General features: G+C 58.5%; 1 protein-coding gene across 3 annotated transcripts in view; it reads left to right on the forward strand.

Moving 5' to 3' along the window:
- The window catches only part of CBS (cystathionine beta-synthase), a 21,807-nt gene that overhangs the window by 1,925 nt on the left and 7,876 nt on the right, over nucleotides 1-12,006 (forward strand). For all 3 annotated transcript variants that reach the window (XM_032276766.1, XM_032276767.1, XM_032276769.1), the window contains 9 exons: nucleotides 897-1,113; nucleotides 4,846-4,952; nucleotides 6,443-6,577; nucleotides 7,110-7,189; nucleotides 7,279-7,413; nucleotides 7,523-7,592; nucleotides 8,787-8,878; nucleotides 9,663-9,788; nucleotides 10,589-10,673. In XM_032276766.1, coding sequence (XP_032132657.1) covers nucleotides 905-1,113; nucleotides 4,846-4,952; nucleotides 6,443-6,577; nucleotides 7,110-7,189; nucleotides 7,279-7,413; nucleotides 7,523-7,592; nucleotides 8,787-8,878; nucleotides 9,663-9,788; nucleotides 10,589-10,673 — 1,039 coding nt within the window. In that variant the 5' untranslated portion in view covers nucleotides 897-904. Of the gene's footprint in view, nucleotides 1-896; nucleotides 1,114-4,845; nucleotides 4,953-6,442; nucleotides 6,578-7,109; nucleotides 7,190-7,278; nucleotides 7,414-7,522; nucleotides 7,593-8,786; nucleotides 8,879-9,662; nucleotides 9,789-10,588; nucleotides 10,674-12,006 lie in introns of those variants that run through there.

Genomic DNA, 12,006 nt, shown 5'->3' on the forward strand with positions numbered 1-12,006 from the left:
TGTGTGTGTGTGTGTGAGCCTCTATTCTGATGTGTGTGTGTGTGTGAGCCTCTATTCTAGTGTGTGTGTGTGTGATCTTCTAGTGTGTGTGTGTGAGTCTCTTCTAATGTGTGTGTGTGAGCCTCTATTCTAGTGTGTGTGTGTGTGTGTGTGAGCCTCTATTCTAGTGTGTGTATGTGAGCCTCTATTCTAGTGTGTGTGAGAGCCTCTATTCTGGTGTGTGTGTGTGTGTGATCCTCTATTCTGATGTGTGTGTCAGCCTCTATTCTGGTGTGTGTGTGTGTGTGAGCCTCTATTTTAGTGTGTGTGTGTGCGTGTGTGTGCATGTATGCCTCTTCTAGTGTGTGTGTGTGTGTGAGCCTGTATTGTGGTGTGTGTGTGTGAGCCTCTATTCGTGTGTGTGTGCGTGTGTGTGCACGCGTGCACATGCGTGCACCAGTATTCTGGTGTGTGTCCATCCATCCATGCACACACACTCCTCCTCCACCTTTTGACTTGTGAACAGTGCAGCAGTAAGCATGGGTGTGCAAGCATTTGTTTTGTTGTTGTTTTATTTTTTTAAATAGAGACGGGGCTTGCGCCCAGGCTGGTCTTGACCTCCCAAACTGCAGCAATCCTCCGGCCTCTGCCTCCCCGAGTGCTGGGGTGAGAGATGTGAGCCGCTGCGCCTGGCCCAAGCCAGTATCTGTTTCCATTTTTTTTTGGTACATTTTTTTGGTATATGCCTAAGAGGGAAATGACCAAGCAGCTGCCCACAGAACTGGTGTTTCTGTGCCCTTCTTCCAGGGCTTCTCTGAGGGAGCAGAGCCCCCGCCGAGAGGGGGCCAGGTCAGCAGGGTTTGCTGGACCCCTCAGCATCTGAACCTGAACCGATGTGTCTCTCTTTGCTTTGCCAGGTCCTGGCATGCCTTCTGAGACACCCCAGGTGGAAGCAGGGCCAGCAGTCTGCCCCCACCACTTAGGGCCGCCCTCGGCAAAGGGGAGCCTGGAGAAGGGGCCCGCAGGGGATAAGGAAGCCAAGGAGCGCCTGTGGATCCGGCCCGATGCCCCAAGCAGGTGCACCTGGAAGCTGGGCCGGCCTGCCTCCGAGTCCCCGCATCACCACACCACCCTGTAAGTCCTGCTTTTGATCACAAGAGGGTCAATCTGTGTCCTGGAGGGCAGGAGTTTGTTACCTGGACACCACACAGCCAGGAGGACTTGAGGTGTGACCCCCTGTGGGCACTCTGGATTGAGGAGCTGGGGGTGGGGGCGCACTGTGTAGATGAGGCAGGCAGCCGAGGCTCAGAGAACCAGGCCTCCTTACACGGCCGCCCAGCGCCTAGGCCAGTCCCAACAAGACCGAGATGCTCAACATGTGCTTCACCCAGTCTGTGGCTGCCCACGCAGGTTCGCTGGAGGGAACTGGGATCCTGCCTGCACTCTCTTTATTGATTGACTGATTTTGTTGAGACAGGGTCTCATTCTGTTGCCCAGAGTGGAGTACAGTGGTGCAGTCGTGTCTCACTGCAGCCTGAACCTCTCCTGATTAAGGGATCCTCCCACCTCAGCCTCCCATGTAGCTGGGACTACGGGCACCCACCATCACGCCTGGCTAATTTTTTTGTTGCTTTTTTTTTTGAGATGGAGTCTCTCTTTGTCGCCCAGGCTGGAATGCAGTGGCACGATCTTGGCTCACTGCAACTTCTGCCTCCCAGGTTCAAGCGATTCTCCTGTCTCAGCCTCCTGGGTCACTGAAGTTACAGGCTCTTGCCACCACGGCCAGCTAATTTTTTTTTGTATTTTTAGTCGAGACGGAGTTTCATCATGTTGGTCAGGCTGATCTCAAACTCCTGACCTCATGACCCACCTGCCTCAGCTTCCCAAAGTGCTGGGATTGCAGGTGCGAGCCTCCGCACCTGGCCTTAATTTGTATTTTTAGGAGAGATGGGGTTTGCCCAGGCTGGTCTTGAACTCCTGGATTCAAGTGATCCACCCACCTTCACCTCCCAAACTGCTGGGATTACAGGCGTGAGCCACTGCACCCAGCCCTGCCTGCACTTTTCAGTTAACTCTAGGTCACAAAGACTTCCCTTAGGCATTAAATATTTTTACATAGTGGGCTCTTTTTCTAGTGGCACAGACTGTTGGGTGAAGAAGCCATAATTTTGTAAGCCCTCTGTTGGGTAGATAAACGTTTGCAGTTATCTCATTTTAAATCACTGCAATAGAAAACGCTACACATTCATTTGGCCAACGAGCCTTTCCTGAGTGCCTCATGCATTTCCAGCCCTGCTCAGGGTCTATCAGTGGAAAAGAAAAATAAAGCAAAGTCCCTACCCCAGCACCGAACTGAAATTGAGCTCACTAAGCCTTAGGATTATCTCTATTTCCTTAGCATAATCTCCGTGGAGGAGAACAAATAGATCAAAGAATATGCTGCTTAGATGTTTGATTCTCTTTTTTTATTTTCAACACGGAGCCTCACTCTGTCGCCCAGGCTGGAGTGCAGTGGTGCAGTCTTGGCTCACTGCAACCTCTGCCTCCCGGGTTCAACCAATTCTGCCTCAGCCTCCGGAGTAGCTGGGATTACAGGCTTGCACCACCACGTCTAACTAATCTTTGTATTTTTAGTAGAGAAGGGGTTTCACCATGTTGTCCAGGCTGGTCTTGAACTCCTGACCTCAGGTGATCCACCTACCTCGGCCTCCCAAAGTGCTGGGATTATGATTCCTATTTGTACACTACTACCAACATTTATGGTTGCTGATTTGCAGTTCAGGACTGGCGGGGTGGCTGGGTGTACTCTCAGTGGAGCAATAGGAAGAAGTGAAATTGACAAACCCAGGTGTGAGTGGTGAACACACTCAGTGCTGGGAGCTCAGGAGGCCACGAGGGCAGGTGGGCAGCCAGGTGGATGGACTCTCGCTGCCAAGACAAGCCGGAGAGAGCAGTGGGTGAGAGGCCCGGTGAGGTCAGGGGTGGCTGCTGGGGGGTGGGGTGGGCAGGGAAGAGAGGCCGGATTCCTGAGGGCTCCGTGAGCTCCTGGCACTAGGGCATGAGTGGAGACAGTGCCCACCAGGTTGTAAGAGGGCATCGCACCTGCCCCTCACGCCCTGGCCTCGCTCACCCTCCAGAGATGCCCTCACCCTGAGGGGCGGAGCCTAGCCGCCTGTCCGTCAGAGGGCACCTGAGAATGGTGGTGCTGGGGGGAGGGGCTGCAGAGGTCGGGTAGGAGTTGGGGTTCATTCTAGGACCGTGTAGGGTGTCCTCCTGGGGGCCTCCTGGGCTGTGGAGTTGGGAGTCCTTGAGGTCAGTGACTCCAGGGCTGTCCCTGCAAGTCACATCCTTGACCTTGCTGAGCGCTCTGGGTCTGGCCCTGACCACCTCTGCCAACTTCTCAGGTGACTTCAGCCACGAGGCCCAGTGCTGAGTCAGCACACCTGCTGCGGGGAGGCGGGCCCCTTCCTGCCTGGCTGCCCAGTTGCCTGAACTGAGTTAATGAACGAACAGTCACTGGGGGCTTGGCTTTCCGTCTGGCTCTCTGCACCCTGCCAAGCCTGTTTCCCTTCCACCAAGGACTGCTTCAGAGGGAGCCTCTCCCCAGCCTGCACCATTTGAGCTTCTGTGCCGGCGCCTCTGCAGCCTGGGGAGCGGCAGCACTGCTCTCTGTTCCTGGGAGGGCGCACCTGGGCTCCAGCCACTCTTGCTGCTGCCTGAGTCTTCGGGGCGGCTCTCCCTCCATGCCACAGGACCCCGGGAGCTGGGTTCACCTCGGGTCTAAGGATCATCTCCTGAGGGTGCAGGGCCCGAGGACCCTGGCTGCTTAGCAGGTGCCTGTGCTGAGGTGGGGGCTCGGGGTCAGAGCCACGGGGTGTCATGGGAGCTGCAAGGGAGGGGTCTGGAGACCACCGTGAGCTGTGCGTGTTCCCAGATGAATATGTGGTGAGCCGGGACTTGGTGCAGTTAGACAGGGGTGTCATCAGCATTTCCCTGTGGGGGAGGATGGCAGGGGCATGAGGGCCATTTAGGAAACCACCTGGACCAGGGTTTGCATGTCTGGATGCTGCAGGGCAGAGCTTCAGGATCCTGGGCTGCTGCGCCTTGGCCGGGCTCCGTGTCCACCATGTGCCTGGCATGTTCTGTGCAGGGCGAGGCCTCCCAGCTGTGCTTTCTGGCCATTGTCCCTGGATGGCCTGAGGTTTGAGGAGTCTCTGCCCTGAGGTCCGCGCTTTGTGTTTTTCCCTCCTTCGGTCAGATGCTGAGAGATGAAAGGAAATGAAATTCCCCAGGAAAGCCTTTCTGAAAAGATGGACCTAAGTCTGTTGTTTTGGAGTCAGTGTTTGCTAACCTGCTACTCATGAGAAGTTGCAAAAATAACAGGTCCTTTGTAGCATTCTCCCAGCTTTCTGCTACCAACGTCTTCCATGACTAGTTCATTTCAAACCTGGGAAACTGGCATTGGTACAAGCACGCTATAGGCAAGATTTGCTTTTTATAGGGTTTTTAGGTGCAAGCCTGTGTGTGTGTGTGTGTGTGTGTTTCAGGCGTGTGTTTCAGGCATGTGTTTCAGGCATGTATGTGAGGTGTATGTGTGTTTCAGGTATGTGTGTAAGGTGTGTGTGTGTTTCAGGCATGTGTGTGAGGGGGTGTATGTATTTCAGGCATGTGTTTCAGGCATGTGTGTGTTTCAGGCATGTGTGTGAGGTGTGTGTTAGGGGTAACTGTGCATACATTTGTGTAACCACCCCCAGATGAAGCCAGTTCTGTGACTGCTGATTTGCGGAAAACAGGCCGGCCCTTGGACTGCCAGGGCTGGTACTATTTCGTGTTTTTCCTGGATGACTGTGGACTCCTCTGTTTCAGGGCAAAAGCTCCAAAAATCTTGCCAGACATTCTGAAGAAGATCGGGGACACCCCCATGGTGAGAATCAACAAGATTGGGCAGAAGTTCGGCCTGAAGTGCGAGCTCTGTGAGTGCCCTGGCTTTGAGAGGGGCTTCCTCCATCCTCACCGGGCTCCATGGGCCCCGGGGATCTGGGATGGATCGCGTAGGCAAGGCCCTGGGGTGGGGGGTGGGCAACGGGGTCAGGAGTCGCTGGTTAATCAGTGGCCGAGATCATGTCAGTTTAAGTTTGGGAAGAACACACAACGTGTCAGAGGGTGACTGAGGTGGATCCCGAGCTGATGGACCAGGGAACGGGTGATCTTTGAGCTGAGGCCAGACTGGAAGGAGCGAGGGTGTGAAGAGTTGGTGAGGGTCAAAGGCAGATGCAAGCAGGGTGGGAGTGTTTGCGTCACGCCTCCCAGGGAGGAGTGGACGGGTCCTAGACACGTGCTGTGAGCCACCCGCTGGCCAGGAACCAGTTGGCTCTGTCTTGCCAGCTTTGTGGGGACAGACAGTTCAGCTCATCATTTATGAGACAGACAGTGGGAATTTGGGGGGTCTGTGGCTGGCCTTGTCCTGGGTACACACAGGGTCTGGTCTAAGGCTTCCGGGGAAGGCACTTCTTTGCAGGACGCAGTTTCCAGGCACAAGAGGGTGGAGGGAATTTGTGAGGGTCACTCTTCACCAAGAGCACAGGCCCCTCAGAGACCTCAGCATCGTCACGGAGAAAGCTGTGGGTGCAGAGGCCTTGGGGACAAGGCGGGGACAGAATTTCATATTTCAGATGACCAAGGCCAAGTGAGTTCGGAGGGTGGCAGGGCGGGAGCCACGGAGAATCCCGTGACAGGGCCAGTGGAGGGGGTGCAGTTTGAGTGGGAAGGCGAGGGAACCAGTAACATGGCTTAGAACTTTTTCATCCTGAGATGCTATCATGTCACAGCGACTTGTAAGAGCTGGGGCAGGCTCTGGAGGAAGGCAGTCAGGGGTCGGTGCATTGAGGACTGATGGCCGATTCGTAGTCAGGGCCTTGAGGGAGCCTGCCCCTACTCTGCCCCTCTAGGGAGGGAATTCTTGGAGCTGCATCAGAGCAGCCCCCTTCACAGAGACCCACAGGGGAAGGAGGACAGTGGGAGGCTGCAGGGGAGAGTTTGCGAGTCCCCATCCAGTGGGGCTGGGGTGTGACTGGGGCCGTGGCTTCAGGACATCAAGCTGCTCTGGCAGGGGCCGCCAGGTACGGCTGGGCATAGGGGCATGGGGGACCCGAATCCAGGCGCCTGCCCGCTACATGCCCAGCTCATGGTGGGGGTACTGGGGTGGCACCCCCAGTGAGGGCTGCTTATGTCTCTGGTTCCCACAGAGTTGCTCTGTGCCATGCAGAGCCTGTAGGATGGGCTGCAGGGGGAGAAGCTCTGATGGGCGAGCGCCAGGTGCAGGTGTAAGGGTCGGGGTGGAGAGGTGGTGATTTTTCAGAACCCACAGACCCTCAAGCCTGTCCCCCATCCTGGGATGTGTCAGGTAATGGGGGTGAGCAGGAATCAGTGGGGTTCTCCTCCTCTGTGATTCACTGCCTCCCAGTGGCCAAGTGTGAGTTCTTCAATGCGGGCGGCAGCGTGAAGGACCGCATCAGCCTGCGGATGATTGAGGATGCCGAGCGTGCGGGGACGCTGAAGCCGGGGGACACGATTATCGAGCCAACGTCCGGGAACACTGGTGAGTGCCGGGCCCGGCGGGGGCGGTGGGGGGCGGCTGGCGGTCCCCTGCCGGTGCCGACCCTGACGGGGCCTGGGGGAGGCTGAGCTGTAGCCACGTGCGCTGGTCTGCCCGGCCACCTGCACCCTGGCAGCTCATGCCCACTGCTGGCCTGTGTCCCGGCCCAGCCTCCTCTGACAAGTGGTCGGGGTCGGGGCCAATGGGTGCCGATGCTGTTGGGGCGATGGCAGCTGGCAGTGCCAGGGAATTGGTATGGGACGAGCACCCGGCTGCACCCGGCGGGGCCTGGGGCCCCGGCTCTCACGTCCTGCACCGCTGCCTCCTCGTTTTATGCCTTTTGTTTCCGCCTCTGGCATTCTCTCCCCCACACTCGGAGGCAGAGGCAGCTATGCCGGGCAGTTCTGGAATCCCACAGAACCCTCTTCCCTGGGCCCTAGAGGAAGCAGCATGGGGGCGTGCCCCTGTGTCCCAGGCAGGGGCAGGGTGGGGCTTGGGGGGCACTGGGCCCCTCTCACCCTCTGTGCTCCTTCAGGGATTGGGCTGGCCCTGGCTGCGGCCGTGAGGGGCTATCGCTGCATCATCGTGATGCCGGAGAAGATGAGCTCAGAGAAGGTGGGTGGGCGCGGCGGGGGCGGGGTCACGGGCCGGGGGCGGGGTCACGGGCCGGGGAAAGATGCAGGTCACCCCCTTCCCTCATGCAGGTGGACGTGCTGCGGGCCCTGGGGGCTGAGATTGTGAGGACACCCACCAGTGCCAGGTTCGACTCCCCAGAGTCACACGTGGGGGTGGCCTGGCGGCTGAAGAATGAAATCCCCAATTCTCACATCCTAGACCAGGTGAGGCGCCGGGGCCTGGGGGAAGGCTTTCCCTGGGGGGTCTCGGTCAGGGATGTGGGGTGGCTGAGGTGTCCGGGGCCAACTCACGGGCTCTGCTCTCTCCTTGCAGTACCGCAACGCCGGCAACCCCCTGGCTCACTACGACAGCACCGCGGAGGAGATCCTGCAGCAGTGTGACGGTGCGTCCCTCTGTCCATTTTGACTGCATTTATCCTTGGCTGCCTGGGCACATCTCTTGCCCTCTCGTTGGTGAACTCCTGTGAACCCTTCAAAACCCAGTTCAAATGTCCCCTTTGTGAAATGCTCTCTAGAGCATTTCTCTAGAACAGTTTCCTCCATCCTTTGTGCCCTCTTGGCCTCTCTGCCTACGCCTTATCTGTAACGCCAAACGCAGGGCGTGGCTGTGTTTGTTTACCCAGCAGTCTCTCCAGATCTAGGAGCTCCTCCCGTAGAGAATGCAGGGAGCAAGTCTGTTCAGGGCCCAGGCTGCTGCTAGGCTCGCAGCTGGGGCTTCTGTTGGGTTCGTGCCCCGACCCGGGCACCGAATTCATCTGCAGAACAGGGCTGGTGACATGTGCGATGAGCTCACTCTCAGTTTCAGGCATGAGGCTGGAGCCTTGGACCCTTTTCCAGGGACTTGATGCCAAGGCCTGTGGGGGTTGGTACTGATGTTTTCCCAAGAGATCCCTTTAGAGAGAAGTTGCCAGGAGGTTGGCACCCTGACTTCCTGTTGGGAATCCGGTGTTGGCAGGGGCCAGAGTACACCCTCGGTGTGTGCCCAGGAGCCGGGCTGTAAGATCTAGGCATTTTCTTGCCTGGGCTTTATGTGTGAGAATTCTCTCGTTTGGCAAAAACAGTCCTGCCTCAGCATGGGTGCCCACGCTGCTCAGCCTCACCGAGTCTTTCCCTGCTCTGACTTGTCCACCAGATGCCCACGCTGGCCGCCAGCAGGGTGAGCGTCTGGCGAGTTTCTGAGCCGAAGCCTAAATGACTGATTCCATTTCCTGTGTAAACTCAGTTAACTCACACCATGCAGATATCCACAGCCCAGGGGCTGATTCATTCCCAGCCTCCCTCCGCCCACCCTCAGCGCCTGCACCCCCCGGACAGCGTCCTGCCCTTCTGCATCCAGCCAAATGGGGGTTGTAGGGGCCGAGTGTCACTGAGCAGAGACGGCTGGCGCACCAGGCTGCCTGCTTCTGGATGGCTTTTACAGACCGATGGCTGCCATGGCGGCTGCTCGGACTGGAGAAGTTTCTCTTTCGAATTTTTCGGTCGCCCACCGTGGTTTGCGCTGAGCGTGTTTTCAGTGATTGTTGCTTTGAGTGGCGGGCTGGCCAGGCGGGGACCCAAGAATGTTATCTGTCCACCAGGGAAGCTGGACATGCTGGTGGCCTCAGCGGGCACGGGTGGCACCATCACGGGCATCGCCAGGAAGCTGAAGGAGAAGTGTCCCGGATGCAAGGTGAGTGGCTCGGCCGGGCCCGGGGTGGGCAGCGCGGAGTGGGCCCTGCTCCCAAGCCGAAAGCACTCGTTCCTCACGCTCTGCTTGGCACACGGTCTTTTGCTCTATTTCCTCGAGGCTCGGGAGGTGTTTGGGAAGACGGTGCTCGGCAGATAAGGGGCCAGCAGCTCGCGACCCAAAGGAGCTGGGGCCAGGTGCTCACTCGCTGGCCAGTGACCTAGGGGGGCTTCCTGTGCTGAGTGGGGGCCGGAGTTCCATCTGCGGGCCTCCGAGGATCAGCCAGGAGCTCTGAGTCCTCTGGTCCTGAGTCTGCCCCTCAGCTGGGGTTTGAGGGAGTTGGGGGAGGGCCCCTGGACTCGGGGTTAAGAGCAGGGGTGAGGAGGGACACCTAGAAAGGCCCTGCTAATGAGAAGCACATTCTCTCCCTGCGACTGTTGCTTGCCCAGCAATGCCCTTTGTTCCCAAGGCTCAGCTGCCCTGCCATAGGGTGGTCTGCCTGGGTGGTCCTGGGGCCCTGCTCCAAAAGGCCCCTGGGGAGGTCATTTCCTCCCAGACACCCGCCTTCACTTCTGAATGCCCTGCACTGAGCATTTAATCCAGATGAGGTCGTTATCGCTTTGATACTTGGGGCCTGGGCTCCTGGGTTTCTCGTCCTGCCTCTGAGGCTGGGAACAGACCACCACCCGTGGGCACTTGTTCGTGGCAGCATCTGCCACTCTGATAATGTGGTAGCTGGGCATCTCCAGCCGGGCTTTTGCTGGACCTAAAGCCACGTGCTCTGCAGATCATTGGGGTGGACCCCGAAGGCTCCATCCTCGCGGAGCCAGAGGAGCTGAACCTGACGGAGCTGACCACCTACGAGGTGGAAGGGATCGGCTACGACTTCATCCCCACTGTGCTGGACAGGACGGTAGGTCGAGTCCCAGCCCGGCGCCCCCGTTAGACAGGACAAGTCCCAGCCCCTCGCAGTGCCGGCGCCACCGTTAGACCAGACGGTAGGTCGAGTCCCAGCCCGGCGCCGCCGTTAGACAGGACAAGTCCCAGCCCCACGCGGTGCCGGTGCCGCTGTTGGACAGGACAGTAGGTCGAGTCCCAGCCCGGTGCAGTGCCGGTGCTGCCGTTAGACAGGACAAGTCCCAGCCCAGCGCAGTGCTGGCACTGCCATAGGACAGGACAAGTCCCAGCCCGGCGCAGTGCCGGTGCCGCCATAACTCACCCTCACGCCGGGGAGGCTGGCTGCTCCTGGCCCACATCGGCTTCCCCGAGGAGGGGAACGGAAGGGCGAGCCCCGGCACGCATGGTGAGAAGCTGGTCTCGAAGGTCAGGGAAGTAGCCTGGGGCCCATGTCCGCCCATGTGGCCTGACCTCACAGAGGGACACAGCCTGGGCGGCAAGGGCCGGGAGCAGGGAAAATGTGGGAAAATTAATGCCCCAGAAGACTCTGTTAAGAACCACAAAGGTGGCTTTGGCCTGAGTAAGAGTGGAGTGCAGGTCACAGGGATGCTCCCTGGGGCTGGTGGGCGGTTTTGCTGTCTGCAAAACGTGTTGTAACTGGAAGGTCTGCAGACGTGCGGATCCCGGGGGGAAAGGCTGGGGTGTGGCCTCTGGGGTCCTGCCAGCTAGACATGGGGTTCACCACGAGGCTGTTCACCCCCCTGGCCACACGGAAGTGGCCCCCATGCTGACGGGCTGTCGTGGGGTCCCTCTCAGGTGGTGGACAAGTGGTTCAAGAGCAATGACGAGGAAGCATTCACCTTTGCCCGCATGCTGATCTCCCAGGAGGGGCTGCTGTGTGGTGAGTGGGTGGCGGCCGCTGGGGCACGGGGACAGTGGGGATGGCTGAGGGGGCTGGAGGTGGTTGGGGATGCACCCTCTGCCAGCCACCAGCCCACACGTGTAAGACAGCAATGAGATGGAGTCTCGCTCTGTCGCCCAGGTTGGGTGCAGTGGCACGTTCTTTGCTCACTGTAACCTCCTCCTCTGGGGTTCAGGGAATTCTCCTGCCTCAGCCTCCTGTGTAGCTGGGATTACAGGCACCCACCATCATGCCCAGCCAATTTTTGTATTTTTAGTAGAGGCGGGGCTTCACCATGTTGGCCACACTGGTCTCGAGCTCCTGACCTCGTGATCCACCTGTCTTGGCTTCCCACAGTGTTGGGATTACAGGCGTGAGCCAGCGCACTTGGCCGAGACAGCAGTTCTGAGGTGTGTAACTGGTGGCCGTGAGCCTCGGGCGTTGTCTGCCTGCCCAGGTCCTTACCTGCCTAGTGTGATCACCTGCTCAGGTGAGGGCTGGAGGCCATGGGATGGGGCTTCGAGCTGCCTTCCAGAATGTGTTTCTAAGACAAGGCTGAAGATCTCCTGGCACCTACTGTTTCTAATCAAGCCCACTCAGGCCCCTGGGGCCGTGGCTCTGCATTGACGGGGCCCATGGCCAGGACCGGGTGCTGTGAGCACCACCCTGGAGCGGTGGGGAGGGGCTCTGGAGCCTGAGGCTGTCCAGGACTGACCCCACTTGCCTTCCTCCCACCCTGTGCCCCTCTGCCTGCGTGCTTGGGGGTGGACAGGTGGCCTTTGGCAGGGCCGCTGACCAGCCACACACACAGCAGAGGCCCTGTGGGGACCACAGACGATCTAGGCCTCTGGGGGCTCAGAGAGCACACGCCAGCTTCCAAAACCCAGGCAGAGACACACAGGGCTTCCACATGGGTGTTCCCTGTGTCATGTCGCTTTGGGACTGGTGACAGGGAAAGCGGAAGGAAAGCAGCCCTCAGCGTGGTCAAGTCCCTGATAACAGAGCCCCGAGATTAGAAGCAAGTCTTGATTGAAAAACCATTTTCTGGCCAGGCTCGGTGGCTCATGCCTGTAATCCCAGCACATTGGGAGGCTGAGGCGGACAGATCACCTGAGGTCAGGAGTTCAAGCCCAGTCTGGCCAACATGGCGAAACCCCATCTCTACCAAAAATACAAAAATTAGCTGGGCATGATGATGGATGCCTGTAATCCCAGCTACTTGGGAGGCTGAGGCAGGAGAATCGCTTCGACCTGGGAGGCAGAGGTTGCAGTGAGCCGAGATCGCGCCATTGCACTCCAGCCTGGGCGACAGAGCGAGACTCCGTCTCAAAAA

The sequence above is a fragment of the Sapajus apella genome, unplaced genomic scaffold (assembly GCF_009761245.1).
Source record: "Sapajus apella isolate SASKATOON/1434 unplaced genomic scaffold, GSC_monkey_1.0 scaffold8, whole genome shotgun sequence".
Classification (NCBI taxonomy): Eukaryota; Metazoa; Chordata; class Mammalia; order Primates; family Cebidae; genus Sapajus; species Sapajus apella.